This window comes from Saccopteryx leptura, chromosome 3, assembly GCF_036850995.1.
Source record: "Saccopteryx leptura isolate mSacLep1 chromosome 3, mSacLep1_pri_phased_curated, whole genome shotgun sequence".
Classification (NCBI taxonomy): Eukaryota; Metazoa; Chordata; class Mammalia; order Chiroptera; family Emballonuridae; genus Saccopteryx; species Saccopteryx leptura.
Window position 1 is genome coordinate 109,927,639 of NC_089505.1, and position 16,545 is coordinate 109,944,183.

Below are 16,545 nucleotides of genomic sequence, written 5' to 3' on the forward strand. Positions count from 1 at the left end.
TGATTTTTGAAAAATTTCCAAATTAAAGTTGGGGGAAGGAAGGGTTAATTATTAGTTTTAATACCCAGTGTTAGTGAGAGGACAGAGAAATGGGTGCTCTCTAAACCCTAAATGGTTGGAGCATAAATTGATGTAACTGTTCAGGAGGGCAATTTTATAACATGTATAAAAAATCTATGACAGTTTTTGAATCTGTAATTCCACTATTTAGGATTTATCCTAAGGATATACTTAGTGTACAAAGATCCATTTACATAGCTTAACTCAATATTGTTTAAAATATTAAAAATTTAGAAGTAATCTAAATGTCCAATTGTACGGGAATACCATACACTAGAATCTATGCATATCTGTTGAAAATCTCAATGTATAAATTTATATTCATGTGGAATGGTTTCAATTGAAAAAGTAGTTTATAATAGCATATAGGAAACAAACCAACATTTAAAGATTTTATTTATTTTAGAGAGGAGAGAGAGAAAGAGAAAGAGAGAGAAAAAGAAGGGGTAAGGAGTAGGAAGCATCAACTTCCATATGTTCCTTGACCAGGCAAACCCAGGGTTTAGAACTGGCAACCTCAGAGTTCCAGGTTGACATTTGATCCACTGCGCCACCAGAGGTCTGGTCCAAACCAATATTTAATATACAAATTTCAAAATAATGCATAAGCACACACATGCCCACACATTGAGATGCCCACCGATCCCTTACTACTTTCCATATGTGAATGTATGTATATATATGTAATATTATATAATATATTGCTATATAATTCATGTACACAGAGAGTGTATCATTTTAACAGGAATATAAAGCAATCAAATTTACTGAGGAAGGAAAGTGGGATTCTTCCCAACTCCTACCATAAGAAAAGCACCCTTCTTAAAAACTCATGATTACTTTTTGACAGACTAAGCTTTTAAATACAGTATATTTGAAGTAAAATTATCATTAAAAACAAAAATTTTTTAAATGCTTTGGGCAGAGCTATGAAAGTAATCGAAAACATAGTATTAGTAGGATTAAAAGCTGTAACATGGATTAGAGCATCAGTTTATAGCCTTTTCAAATATAAATTCAAATAATTTTCCTGATCACCAACACCTCAGTTATACCTTTAGTTATTGACAAATCAATTCAATGTTTAAAAAAAAAAAAGAACTAAGGTGAAATCACTAATGCTTTTTAAAAAATTGTATTTAGTAATTGTAATAGCTTATCTATACATTTGAAAAACAGCAGTGCACATATAGGAAATGTCTTTCCACTCTACATGTAATGTTTTGTGTGCATATTGATTCAATTTAGTAGTTATTAGTGTAAATGACAATAATTATAAAAGGAATAAACTGAATGTTCAAAGTATATGATTTAAGAATTAATGTTTTCACATTTAAGAAATTGTCAATGACTTTCTTTTCCTTTCCTTATAAGAAACAGAGAGAGAAAGAAAAGATAGAAAAGAAAAGAAAAAGAAAAGAAAAGAAAAGAAAAGAAAGAAAGAAAGAAAGAAAGAGAAAGAAAGAAAGAAAGAAAGAAAGAAAGAAAGAAAGAAAGAAAGAAAGAAAGAAAGAAAGAAAGAAGAGAGAAAGAAAGAAAGAAAGAAAGAGAGAGGGAGGGAGGGAGGGAGGGAGGGAGGGAGGGAGAGAAAGAAAGAAGACTTTCTATTTGTAGGTAGCACAAGGACACATACCTGTCTGACATTCCTTGTGTTGTGTATGTGGCTTGCAAGAGATGGCTTTGGTCTGTGTGACGGGTTTGCACAATAATGCTTTGTTCTTTAGAAGCCTGGAAGACTGGGAAGGAAGAAGTTTCATAGCATCTGTCTTTGTATTTCCCTAGTTAAAAACAAATTCAGAAATCAGAGAGATTATTTTAGTATCTTGTCACTGACAATAATTGCTGACAATATCGATGGGAAGGTGGCATATATCGAGAAATATAATTCCTCTAAAAGAGTGGAAAATATACACTAATTCCTAACTCTTCTAATCAGTATTAGTTCCATAAACTGATTTTTAAAAATATTCTGCCTATAATAAGTACAGTCAAAACAGTGAAAAGAATCTTTGCTCATTAGGACAACTGATATTCTGAAAAATTAGATCCACCCTCAGACCATATGCAAGAATACATTCCCTATCAATTAAGAACCACAACATGAAAAATATTAACTTTAAAATCACTGAAGGCCCTGACTGATTAGCTCAGTCTGTTAAGAGCACTGTCCTGAAACAGGGTTGTGGGTTCCATCCCTGGTCAGGACACACATAGGAAGCAACCAACGAATGCACAACTGAGTGGAAAACAAATGAATAATACTTCCCCTCCCCCTCACCTCTCTCCCTTCCTCGCTTTTTTTTTTTTTTTTTGGTGGCAGAGACAGAGAGAGTCAGAGAGGGGTACAGATAGGGACAGACAGGAAAGGAGGGAAATGAGAAACATCAATTCTTCCTTGCAGTTCCTTAGTTGTTCATTGATTGCTTTCTCATATGTGCCTTGACCAGGGACCTTCAGCAGACCGAGTGACCCCTTGCTCGAGCCAGTGACCTTGGGCTCAAGCTGGTGAGCCTTCCTCAAACCAGATGAGCCCGCAATCAAGCTGGCAACCTCGGGGTCTCAAACCTGGATCCTCCACATCCCCGTCCGACGCTCTATTCACTGCGTCACTGCCTGGTCAGGCTCTCTGTCTCTTTGAAACAGTAAATCAAAAGAAATTAAGCCCTGGCCAGACAGTTCAGTCAGTTGGAGTGTCCTCCTGGAGCAGAGGTTACCAGTTCAATCTTCCGTCAGGGTCAGCTTGATGTTCCCCTCCCTCCACCCACCCCCCAAATAAATAAATAAATAATAAAAATAAATCACTGGAGAACTTTCAGATAACCAGAACAAGAAGCAAATATTCTTTTTCTTTTTTTTGAGAGAGAGAGAGAGAGGCAGGAAGAGAGAGAGAGACAGGAACATTAAGCTGTTCCTGTATGTGCCCTGACTGGGGATTGAACGAGCAACCTCTGTGCTTCCAGACTGCCCCAAACAAACAAGCTATCTGGCCAGGGCTTAATTTTAATTTATTTTTTTAGACAGACAGCTATCTTAGAGGTGTATTTACATAGCTTTGTATAAAGCTGACTCCTAACAGCTTTATTCATTGAACATACCTCAAGTAATCTAAATTGTCTCTGCTGCTGAACATTTAATGTTACAAATCCTTTGCTGTTCTAACAATGTGCAATAAATATCTTTACACAGAAATTAATTCTAGGTGTGCCATTATGTCTATACAAGAAGGTCTTATAAGTACTGTTTGGTGGGTCAGAAGTTTATTAAAATTAGTATGTTACGGACTTTAATTGTGATGGTACTGCCAAAATGCTTTCCATAGAAGTCATACCAAATTAAATGACCTTCAGCAATGTTTATGAGCCTGTTTCCAACAATTGAGTCAACATAGTTATTATCAGACTTGTTATTTCTCAATAAGTAAAAAATTATCTAATAGTAGCGTTGTTGGGTAGTTTTCATGGTTAAACATTATCTGTATTTCCTCTTTTGTGAACTGCCTATTCGTATCTGTTGCCGTTTTCCTTTCTTTTAAAAAATTTCTAGGAATATTTTTTGAATGGATAATATTAACATGTGACATAAAATTCAAAGATTCAAATAGTAACTAATGGAAAAATCATTATCCCTCAGTTACTTAGTTCTCCTACAGACGCACCACTCTTATCTATTTGTTGACTGCTTTCCAGAGATATTCTACATATATATGCAGGCATGTGTTTTGAGTGTTTTTAAAATAGAAATGGCAGTATGCTAACAGTTTTGTGGGGTTTTTTCACCGATATGTAAGACTGCTTTGTGTTTATGCATATAGAGTTGCTTCGTTCTTTTAAACTGCATAGTATTCCACTGTATGGATATAACATATTTAAGTACAGTCCCAACAGAGCCACTGTGCATGCCTGTACAGGGAACTCCAGGCCATGTGACCAAGTATGAGATTGGAGAGGGGTACATTTCAGGCTCTACCCACGTAGGGCTCTTTTTTTTTTTCTAATTAGTATAGTAACTCAGGATGAACTTACAGTGGCCGTGATTGCTGATAAAATAATGAGGTTGTTTTTAAGTTTTTGCTACTATGAACAATGCTAAAATTACTATCCATGAACATACTTCATTTCATACATGTGTGAAATGTATCTAAAGGACAAATTCCTAAAAATTGAATTCCTAGGTAAAAAGATATTTACATTTTAATTTTTTTCTTCTTTTCCAAGTGAAAGGAAGGGAGATAGACAAATTCTTGCATGCATTCCGACCAGGATCCACCCAGCAACCCCTGTCTGGGGCCAATACTTGCAACCAAGCTATTTTTAGTGCCTGAGGCAGAAGCTCCAAGAAGCCATCCTCAGTGCCTGGAGTGATGTGCTTGAACCAATCAAGCCATGGCTGCAGGAGAGGAAGAGATAGAGAGAGAAGGGGAGGGGTGGAGAAGCAGATAGTTGTTTCTCCTGTGTGCCCTGACCAGGAATCACACCCTAGACAGCCACACACCAGAATGACACTCTACCACTGAGCCAAACAGCCAGGGCCTAATTACATTTTAAATTTTAACAGGTCTTAACTAAATTACCCTCTGTAGCAGTTTTACCGGCTGCTATTGGCAATATGTAAAAAATGCCTTCACAGTGTTATCTGTCCTATTTTCCTTTGCCAATCTGATAAAACTAGTTCTAACTGGCATTTCTCTAATTTTGAAGTTGACTATCTGTGCATATGTCTAAGAACTATTTTTTATTTCCTAGTCTACAATCATACTTCTTCCCATTCTCCCAATGGAAAATGGGTCTTTTAAATGATTCATAAAGCTCTTTACATATAAAAAGAAAAAAAACCCTAGTCTTTAATGACATGAATTACAAACTTTTCACTTTTTTCATTTCTCTTTTCACTTTGAAGTGCAGTTAAATTTCCCTAACAAATATCTTATGGCTTCCGGGTTTTGTGTAATACTTAGACTTTCCCCACTTACGCATTAAAATTCTTTTGTATATATTTTCCTAGTACTTTTAGTATTATTTTACATTTAAGTCGTTTCTCCATCTGGTCTTTATTTTGGCTTCAATTGTGAAGTAGAAATCCAACTATATTTTTTTCCTTATGTCTACTCAGTTGTCACAACACTATTTATTGAATAGTATCTATTTCTCCACTGATATAAATGCCACTTTTATTATTTCTTAATTCCACATATATGCAGACCTATTTCTGGATTTCCTCTCTATTGAGTCTGTCCACCTAGTCACAGCTTCAGTATCAGTTGTTTTAACTATGTGGCTTTATAAAACTTGCAGTTTTCTTATAATTTTGGAAACTAGCTCTTCCTCATTTTTATTCTTTTTTTTCAGAATTTCATTGAAGGTAATTTATGCAGTGGAGTCACACACCTGATTTTTTTGTTTTGTTTTGTTTTGTATTTTTCTGAAGCTGGAAACGGGGAGAGACAGTCAGACAGACTCCCGCATGTGCCCCACCGGGATCCACCCGGCACGCCCACCAGGGGGCAACGCTCTGCCCACCAGGGGGCGATGCTCTGCCCCTCCGGGGTGTCACTCTATTGCGACCAGAGCCACTCTAGCGCCTGGGGCAGAGGCCAAGGAGCCATCCCCAGCGCCCGGGCCATCTTTGCTCCAATGGAGCCTCGGCTGCGGGAGGGGAAGAGAGAGACAGAGAGGAAGGAGAGGGGGAGGGGTGGAGAAGCAGATGGGCGCTTCTCCTGTGTGCCCTGGCTGGGAATCGAACACGGGATTTCTGCACGCCAGGCCGACGCTCTACCACTGAGCAAACCGGCCAGGGCCTGATTTGTTTTAAGAAGATCATTCTGACAACAACATGAATAAAAAACCTGCAACAGGCAAGAAAGGATGGAAGCAGGAAAACAAGTAGGAGGTTATTGCAATAACCCAGAAGAAAGATGACGGTGGTTCAAGTGAAGGAGGTAGCAAGTAAGGAACACTGGTGAGGGAGTCTGGGAGGAATAAAAGGATCCTGTTTAGACATACTGTCTGAGATAGCTCTTAATCATCTAAGTGTAATTAACCATCTAAATGTCAAGTAGGCAGTTGGATACATGAATCCGGAACTCAGAGGTCAAAGCAAAAGAAAGAAAACTGAGAATCAGCCAGTTTTAAAATTGAAAACCACAGTACTATAGGAGTCCCCTAGAAGCAATGTAAATTGAGAAAAGGCACAAATGAGTATGATGGCCTGCAAGTTGAAGAAGCTATTTCATGAAGGAAAGGAAGCTCACTGCTAGCGGTGCAGTGGCTAGAGCATCAACCCAGAACACTGAGGTCACAGGCTTAAGCATGGGCTCAGCTTGAGCCCAAAAGTTGCTGGCTTGAAGCCCAAGGTAGCTGGATTGAGCTCAAGGTCACCGGCTTGAGCAAAGGGTCCCTGGCTCGGCTTGAGTCTGATCTCTAGTCAAGGCATGTATGAGAAGCAATCAACGCACAACTAAAGTGATGCAACTATGAGTTGATGCTTCTCACTCTCTCTCCTCCCCCCTCCCTCTCTCTCTCTGCTTTAGAAACAAACAAACAGAAGAGGGAAGGGAAGATCAACTATGTCAATTGTTACTGAAAAGAAGATGACACTAAGAACTGAAAATTGACCACTGGATTTTGCAAAATAAAAATTGATAGTGACCTTAACAAGTTGTTTCAGTGAAGTGGTGCAGACAAAGGCCTGACTTGAGTGAGCTAAGGAAAGACAACAGATAAGAAAACAAAGGCAGCAGGTATAGGTCACTTTAGAGGAGTTTTTCCAGAATGAAGAGCAGACAAATCAGACAGTGGCTAGAGGGCCATGGAGTTAGAGGAGGACTTTTTCAAGAAGCATTACTGCATGTTTCTCAGTTAAGATGAGGAGGAAGGAAGGAAAATCCAGAATATATAAATTCTAAAAATCAATAAGAAAAAGACAATTCAACAAAGAAAATGGGAAAGTGGACAGAGTGTCAGACTGGGACACGGAGGACACAGGTTAGAAACTCCGAGATCGCCAGCTTGAGCGTAGACTCATCCGGCTAGAGCCTGGGCTCACCAGCTTGAGCGCAAGGTCGTGGGCTTGAGCATGGAATCACAGATATGACCCCATGGTCGCTGACTTGAGCAAGGGGTCACTCACTCTGCTGTAGCCCCCCTGTCAAGGCACATGTGAGAAAGCAATCAGAGGACAACTAAGGAGCCGCAATGAAAAATTGATGCTTCCCATCTCCTCCCTTCCTGTCTGTCTTGTCCCTATCTGTCCCTCTCTGTCTCTGTCACAAAAAAAAGAAAATGGGAAAACTAAAAACAAAATTTTAAAAAAATGTAGATGTTCAAAAAAGTCAAGTAATCAGTGACATGCAAAAGAGGACAACAATAAGATATTACTAAACAGATTGGCAAAAAAATGTTTAAATCTGACATTAAACGATAGTGAGACTCTGGGAAATCAGTACAATCATCAACTGCTGGTGGGAATAAAAACTGGAATGGCCTCTCTATGGGGAGATTTGAAAACTAAAACTGCACACTCACACCTTTCCATTCCCCCTCAGCTTCCCCCACAGGCGTGCATCTCCTAAACTCTAAGGGACTCCACGAGACTTGCAACCTGGGGAGCAGTGGGCAGCTGGTCCAGAGCTAACCCCCTAAACCTTCCCCAAGGACCCCTTTTCTCTGACTTCCCAGTGAGCTGACAGTGGCCTCGCGTGGGTCACTTCTTTCCTATGACATTTCCAAAGAGCCAAAGCGCCCTGCCCATGCTCTCTCCTGTTGCTTTTTCTGTCCTAAGCCCTTCCTTGTTTCACTGTCCTCAGCTTTAATAAATGTATGCTCTAAACAAATAAACACTGGCCCTGGCCAGTTGGCTCAGTGATAAAGCGCTGGCCTGGCATGTGGATGTCCTGGGTTCGATTCCGGGTCAGGGCACACTGGAGAAGCGCCCATCTGCTTCTCCACCCTTCCCTTCTCCTTTTTCTCTGTCTCTCTCTTCCCCTCCTGCAGCCAAGGCCCCATTGGAGCAAAGTTGGCCCGGGCGCTGAGGATGGCTCCATGGCTTCCACCTCAGGCACTAGAATGGCTCCAGTTGCAATGGAGCAATGCCCCAGATGGGCAGAGCATCGCCCCCTGGTGGGTTTGCTGGGTGGATCCCGATCGGGCACATGTGAAAGTCTCTCTCTGCCTCCCTGCTTCTCACTTCAGAAAAATACAAAAAATAAACAAACAAATAAACCCCTAAAAATGCAAATACACTTTGACCCAAAAATTCCACACATGCAGCACAAGGAGACATCTACAAGGAAGTCCATTGTAGCAGAGATATTTAATAATGAAAGACTGGAAGCAACCTATTTATCAATAGGACAATGGATAAATAAATATAACAGTCAACAGGGCTATACCAAATCTGTTAGGTATCACATGAATATTTAAAAAATAATATTAAATATTTTTCATGGATTGGTATATATGAATGTATAAGATTAAAAATGGGGCCTTGGCCAGTTGGCTCAGCAGTAGAGCGTCGGCCTGGCGTGCGGGGGACCCGGGTTCAATTCCCGGCCAGGGCACATAGGAGAAGCGCCCATTTGCTTCTCCACACCCCCCCCCCTCCTTCCTCTCTGTCTCTCTCTTCCCCTCCCGCAACCGAGGCTCCATTGGAGCAAAGATGGCCCGGGCGCTGGGGATGGCTCCTTGGCCTCTGCCCAGGCGCTAGAGTGGCTCTGGTCGCGGCAGAGCGACGCCCCGGAGGGGCAGAGCATCGCCCCTGGTGGGCGTGCCGGGTGAATCCCGGTCGGGTGCATGCGGGAGTCTGACTGTCTCTCCCCGTTTCCAGCTTCAGAAAAAAATAATAATAAAAATGGTCTGGGCTGTGGCCGGTTGCTCAGTTGGTTAGCATCGTCCTGGAACACCAAGGTTGCAGGTTCAATCCCTGGTTAGGGCACATACAGGAAGCAACCAGTGAATGCATAACTAAGTGGAACAAAAATGAATGTTTCTCTCTCTTGCTCTCTCTTTCTTCTCTGTCTAAAATCAATTTTTAAAAAGTCTCAAAAGACACATACTAAATTCCTAATAGCAGTTAAATCTAGAAATATGAAAATATTATTTTTAAAAGAAAATAAAAAGGTAGGAGGGGGGAAAAAACTGTGAATGAATAAGCCAAATCTAACAATGGTTAATTCTGAATGGTGGAGAGCAGAAACTGGCAAAGTATGGCTCTGTGCCAAGTCCAGCCCACCACTTGTTTTTGTAAATAAAGTTTTATTGAAAGCATTTACTGTACTTCATTGTCAGAGGTGAAGAGTTGCAAAAGATCATATCGCCTGAAAAGTTTAAAACATTTACTAGCTAGAATTTTATATAAAAAGTTTGATGACCTCTGCATATTTTCTTCTTGGTATATTCCTGTATCTTAACTGTTCCCTAAAATTTAAGACCATTTAAATAATCTGAAGGAGATTCACACTACAGTCCCAGAAAAACAAAGAAAAAACTCTAAAGCTGTCATATTTTTTAAAAATCATAGAGTACTACACTATTTGTTATTATTTCATTTTTAGACCAAACTGAAACTATTAATCAGAGCTATTCTATAACACAATTTAAATGACTGGTTAAAATAAATGACAGAATAATTCCACATAGGGAAAATATATACGGTATAGGACATTTATTATGAGGGATATGGTCCTGAAAATCCTGAATAATTCAAAACTAACACAATTCAAGTCTACATGTTCCATACATATAAAGTAGAGGAGAGATGCATTCTCAGAATACATAAATTTTCAATCAATCTAGACTCTTTTTATAATACATATTAATAACACTAATATAAAATACTTTGATATACTTAATAACAAAATTAATTCTGTAACTGTGATTTATTAATCATGTGATTTTAAAATATAATACACAACATACAATATACAAATAACTACAAAGTTAAATTAAATAACAATCCTAATGTATTATACTACCTGAAAGTAATTAAGTAGAAGTTATCATTATCATCTTCCTACAATACAAATACAGTAGTACCTTGACACACAAGTTTAATTCATTTCATGGCCGAGCTCAGGACTCAATTTGCTCGTGTGTCAAATCAAATTTCCCCATTTAAATTAATTGGAATGCAATTAATCCATTTCAGTCCCCAAAAACCACACAAATTTTTTGTTTTATACGCTTTTAAATAAGACAATGTACTTTATAAATAACACATACATATATCTATATATATATACACACACACACACATAATAAGAGAGAATGTAAAGAAACTGGTTTATGAAATGTTATTTACCTTCAAGGTCAGGCGAAGATGCTGGTGGAGGGGGAGGAGACTGGCAGAGGAGGTTTTCATTTCATGCGCTATTGCTTAACATAACTTACTCTCTACACACTTAACGCTATATTTAATTGCAAATTTTAACTTATACACTATATATGATATGTATCTTTATCGCTAAACTTAATTGCTATTTTTTTACTTTGCTTAATCATCATTTTCTTCACTGACTTTTGGCTTTTTCACCACACTTTCCTCGCTTTCACTTAGAGGCTGTTTCAACAAAAACCTTTCCATGGAAGTTTGTTTCTTCCTCCCTTTCAGAATGTTTCGATAATATGTGAAGCAAGTATCATTACACAGCTCCAATGCACGACCTGTTGCAACTTTTTCTGGGTGTGTCTTTTCAATAAACTGTTTAATTTTTTCCCAAGTCCCCAATATTTCCTTAATCTCACTTGTACTGATTACCTCATCCACCTCGGGCTTCTCCCTGCTAACTTCCTGCAAAACCTCCATACGCTGCTGCTGCTGCTGTAACTCCTTTAATTCCTCCGTCGTCAGTTCCTCACTGTGCTTCTCAATGAGGTCATCAATGTCTTCTTCATTCACCTCCAGGCCCATGGACTTTCCGAGGGACACAATCTCCTCTACCACTGATACTTCAGGTTCGAATCCTTCAAAGTCCCTCTCAGACACAACCTCAGGCCACAGCTTCCTCCACGCAGAGTTTAAGGTCTTCCTTGTCACACCCTGCCAGGCCATGTCGATAATTCCAAGGCAAGTCACAATATTGTAATGCTCCTTCCAGAACTCTCGAAGGGTGAGGTTTGTGCTCTCCATAACCTCAAAGCATCGCTGGAACAGCTGCTTCGTGAAGAGCTTTTTGAAATTTGAAATCACCTGCTGGTCCATGGGCTGAAGGATAGGGGTGGTGTTGGGTGGAAGGTAGAGGACCTTGATGAATTTGAACTCATCAAGGATGTCCTCTGTGAGGTTTGGTGGGTGCGCAGGAGCCTTGTCGAGGACGAGGAGGGCTTGCAGGGGTAGGTTATTTTCCAACAGATATTTCTTTACAGCAGGACCAAAGACTAGGTTTACCCACTGCACAAATAACTCCCTGGTGACCCATGCCTTTGGGTTTGCCCTCCACATAACTGGCAGTTTTTCTTTAATTATTTTATGAGATTTAAAGGCTCTGGGGTTTTCTGAGTGGTATACAAGTAGCGGCTTAATCTTACAGTCGCCACTCGCATTCGCACAAAGCGCAAGGGTTAGCCTATCCTTCATAGGTTTGTGGCCTGGCATGCTCTTCTCCTCTGTGGTTATGTACGTCCTTCTTGGCATCTTTTTCCAGAACAACCCTGTCTCGTCGCAACTGAAGACTTGCTGGGGGATGTATGCTTCGTCTTCTACCAATTTTGCAAAGGTTTCAATGAAAGCCTTTACTGACTTCTCATCTGCACTTGCAGCCTCACTCCTCCTGACAACAGAGTGAATGCCTGATCTTTTTTTGAAGTTATCAAACCATCCATGACTGGCTTTGAATGACTCTTGTGATGCCTCGTCCACTGATGTTCCCGGTGTCTGCTTCACCAAATCACTGTAAATCTCTCGTGCCTTCTCACAGATAATGCTCTCGGTCACAATATCTCCTGCGAGCTGCTTCTCCATCAACCAGACTAGCAATAACCTCTCCATCTCTTCATGGACAGAGGTCCGGAGCTTTGAAATAATCTTTATACCCTTGGCTGGCGTTATAGCCTTTAACGACTCCTTCTGCTTCAAAATTGTACATATTGTCGATGTACTACGATCGTATTCCTTCGCCAAGTCGGCAACACGCACACCTCGCTCATGTCTTTCGATGATTTCTTGCTTTAATTCCATGGACATCATCCTTCTCTTCTTCTCAGCACTGCCCTTGGCACTCATTTTCTTAGGACCCATGGTTAAAAGTTAAGAAATTTGCCAAAAAACTGTTAATAAAGGCGAAAACAAAGAACAAAGCAACAGCAATTCAATACAGATGCTCGCACGGCCAGATAAACACGTGAACTGAATGACACAGCCTCGTGTAACCTGTAAAACCGAACGTTCCGCAGGCTATCTAGTGGAGGGTGGCGGGAGCTCGTGATTCAAATATCCGTACGTGACTTAAAGCAAAAAATCCCGTGAGTGACTGCTTATCTCACAAATTGCTTGTGATTTCAAGTGCTCGTGTGTCAAGGTACCACTATAGTGGGAGAGTGAAGAGATTATCAAATTAGAACAAGCTATCTCTCCACATTATGGTCAAGGGTGGTCTGATTCCCTGAAAGACTTCTGCTAAGGAATGAATTTAGGCCCTGTCCGGTTAGCTCAGTGGTAGAGCACTGGCCTGGCATGTGGAAGTCCTGGGTTCAATTCCTGGCCTGGGCACACAGGAGAAGTGCCCATCTGCTTCTCCAACCCTCCCTCTTTCCTCTCTCTCTCTCTTCCCCTCCCACAGCCACAGTTCAACTGATTTGAACACATTGGCCTGGGCACTAAAGATGGCTCCATGGAGTCTCCATCTGAAGTGCTACAAATAGCTGGGTTGCGAGCATGGCCCCAAATGGGCAGATCATCGGCCCCAGACAAGGGTTGCCAGGTGGATCCCGGTTGGGGAGCATGTGGGAGTCTGTCTCTCTATTTCCCTTCCTCTCGCTTGGAAAAGAAGGGAAAAAAAAATGAATGAATCTAATATGGTTTGCATTTTCTTTTTTTCATTGTTGATTTTTTTTTTTACTTTTTAAATTAATTTATTGGGGTGACATTGGTTAATAAAATTATATAGGTTTCAGGTGTACAATTCTGTAATACATCACCTGTCTATTGTATTCACCACCCCAAGTTAAGTCTCCTTCTATTACCATTTTTACCCCCATACCCTCCTTTTACCTCCCCCACCCCTTGTTCATTGTGGATTTCGTGATGTACAGACACTGTCCTTCCTTTTCCTTGCCACCTGGAGCAGCAATCCACATTTGGATTATCTTCAAAATTAGTAACCATTGCTGAAATAGGGTCAAGAGCCTATGCCAGTCACTGTACTCTTGGTTGATATACTGAAGGCCTCGTAGGCTAATTGCTAGGGCCCTCTTCCTGCTACCTTTGTTTTTCTTTCTTTCTGTTGTTATTATTATTGCTTCCCAAGAAGGAAAACAAATGTTTTGATGCATATTAATTAGCCATAATAAGTCACAAAGTACTTATCCTCCCCACACCTTACATAATAATGATGAAAGAAATGGCTTATGAAGAATTTGACAAATAACATCTAAATGGTCTGGATGAGAGCAACTAAAGTTTTAGGAAATCTAAATTCTTGAGTTCCAAAAGTAGAAAAACTCTTTTGTTAGATTTCAACCAATAAAAGAGGAATTAAAACTTTAAGCAGTGGGCCAGCATCGTGAACAACACAGTAATTATTTGGATCAGGAAGTTCATGACCAGCAGACTACTTCAGCAGAAACAAACGGTCACTGACTTCCTTCACCCTGGGTAAGCAACATCACTTAAAACAGAAATTCGAGAAAAACTAGCCAAAATGTATAAAATCACACCAGACATAGTCATCTTTGCATTTGATTTCAGAACCCACTTTGGTGGTGGCAAAACAACTGGCTTTGGCATGATTTATGATTCCTTGGATTACACAAAGAAAGATGAACCCAAACCTAGACTTGCAAGACTTGGCCTATGTGAGAAGATGACCTCAAGAAAACCGAAAGGAATGCAAGAACAGAACCAAGAAAGTCAGGGGGACTGAAAGGCCAACACTGGTGCTGGCAAAACGTGAGCTGGAGACCGAAGAACAGAGGAGTCAAGATTCTTCAGTGGCTTTATCTGTAGTGACTGTGCAGATTTTTTATGAGAAGATTAATAAATTAAGAACTTAAAAAAAAACTGTAAACAACCTAAAGAGAACCTCATTACCCTGTGCTGTGCTAGCATAGGCACAATGACTTGATCAGAATAATACAAGCCCCTTTTCCCAAATGCCACAGCCATGGGTTCCCTTAAGGCTTACAAAGTATTTCTCCCTTGACTTTCACTGTAGTAATGAGGGTGATAGCCAAAGGCCTCCCCAAACCAGATCCTCTTTCAACAGCTTGACCTATGGGCATCTGCCAGTGTCCTGGGATCACAGAGCTCAGAAATGCAGGCCTGAAATTCCTTAGGGAAGGAGCTGCTATAAATTTCTCTGAACTTGTTAAAGGTCCTTTTGAAAGACAACTTGGAATAGAACATGTCAAAGTGACAATTGGTATTAATGAAACCTTTCTCTAGGTTTGGCTCCCAATGGCTCCTTGGCAGAGAGATAGATGGGAGTCCTTCATAAAAGTAGGGTGGCATCTTCAACTCCTGGAATGTTCTTTTCTCCTTCGCTTGCTCTTCTAAGCTTTTGGAGAAGCAAAATGAATGAGAATTCTGAGATCTGCCTTCCTCTATCTGTCGCCTTCAGATCTCTGGAGGTGTTCTAGGAGCTCACTGTAGAGTTGGGGAAATGATCACTGAGGAGGCCCTGGCTGGGAGGCTGCTCTTCCCAGCCTGTAGGGTGTCATTGCTACTGCTGCCCATGGAGGGGTAGCTAGAAGGCCTGGGACTGTAGGTCCAATCGCTGGCATAGTCACACAAAGTATACTCAGCCAGGCACATGGCATAGTCAGTGGGGAAGGCAGAAGGCCCCGGAACTGCTGAAAGTTTCAGCGAGCTGGGCTTCTCCCGAGAGAAACTGACTATGGATGCCTCAGCCACATGGGAGAACCAGTCACCTTCTGAAGAGGTGTGCGACATCACTGCCTTCCTTCTTTTATTAGGCTTTTGGTTTCTAAAAGCGAGTCAGAGTCATCCAAAAACTCTAGGGGTGGAGAGTACCTGTCAATAATTGTCCTTCGGTTACCAAGTGGCTCCTCGCTAGGTTTCTCCCGAGGATCCAGCACCACGCTCCTATCACTGAGGCTGTTCCTTTTTCCCTCTTTCCTCTGACCCTGGGGCTCTTCCTCTTTCTGAGGCGCAGACGCAGTGACACTCCTAATTGGTCCTTCTCCACGGCTGGGATGCTCTCCTGTGTTCAGTTTCACCCTAGTGGCAGTCTCTGCCTTCCTTTCAGGCATCGACTTTCCCAAGATGCCCTGGATAGCCTTCAGGTAGATCATAGCACAGCCTGGTCACCAAGTCCATCCCTCTTCCTTTTCTGCACCTTGTTTGGTTCTTTTTTATTTTTTTTAAAGATTTTATTTATTCATTTGAGAGAGGAGAGAGAGAGAGAGAGAGGGGAGACACAAGGGGGGAGGAGCAGGAAGCATCAACTTCCACATGTGCCTTTACTGGGTAAGCCCAGGGTTTTGAACCAGCAACCTCAGCTTTCCAGGTTGACGCTTTATCCACTGTGCCACCACAGGTCTTGTTTGGTTCTTCATTGTATAATTTTGACCCTCAGCTTCAGCTACAAACTCAGAGTTCATGGAATTAAGAGAACTGTATTTAAAATTAACCTTAAGGCTGCAGTTTCCCTCCTCTAGAGAAGCCATTTCTTCTAGAGAGGGGACAGCAGGGTGCAGAGGGGATGGGATCCCCCTGACGAACAAGCAGCCTCCACAAGCAGCCCAGTCCACACCAGGGCCGGAGGACTGGGAGGAGGAAAGGGAGGAAGAATCTTTATGGTGGGATGAGTCCCAGGGACAACCGTAGTATGCAGACCACATCGTCCTCCCTGTGGGCTTTCAGGAGCTGGGGCTGCTGGCCCTTTGGAATGCTACAGAGCTATGAGCTAGCCCTCTGCAGGGGCCACACCACTGGTCTGCCTAAAGCAGCTGCGCTTGCCGGAAAAGCCCTCTGAAGTGCTGCTCCAATGGTACTTGACCTTGTGCCACTCTGACGTCATGGGCACCTTTCTCCTTCTTTCCACTGGCCATCACAGTTCTCTAGGTTTCAGATATGCCAAAGCATTTCAGCTGTTTGCGATTCCAAAGCACTTCAGAGAAGTTACAATGCTACAAGATTTACTAAAGGCTTTAGTTTGGTTTCCAAGCCTACAGCACGTTACAATTACCAAATGCTTCAGTTTGCACAGTGCTACTTTAGAGATGTCACAGTGCTTCCACACATACAAAGCCCTGTGGAGATGTCAGTGCTTCAAAACTATAGGCACTTTAAGGTCTATATGTTGCAGCCAGAAGG

General features: G+C 41.3%; 1 protein-coding gene and 2 pseudogenes across 9 annotated transcripts in view; 1 reads left to right on the plus strand and 2 right to left on the minus strand.

The window, feature by feature from the left end:
* ZMYM6 (zinc finger MYM-type containing 6) overlaps positions 1 to 16,545 on the minus strand; it is a 74,159-nt gene that overhangs the window by 2,345 nt on the left and 55,269 nt on the right. For 8 of the 9 annotated variants that reach the window (XM_066375805.1, XM_066375806.1, XM_066375811.1 and 5 more), the window contains one exon: positions 1,694 to 1,838. In XM_066375805.1, the coding sequence (XP_066231902.1) occupies positions 1,694 to 1,838 (145 nt within the window). Of the gene's footprint in view, positions 1 to 1,693; positions 1,839 to 10,411; positions 12,277 to 16,545 lie in introns of those variants that run through there. The other variant, XM_066375812.1, reaches the window with a different exon arrangement.
* On the plus strand, positions 12,401 to 14,161 carry LOC136397234 (small ribosomal subunit protein eS24 pseudogene; annotated as a pseudogene).
* On the minus strand, positions 14,242 to 16,249 carry LOC136397235 (putative deoxyribonuclease TATDN2 pseudogene; annotated as a pseudogene).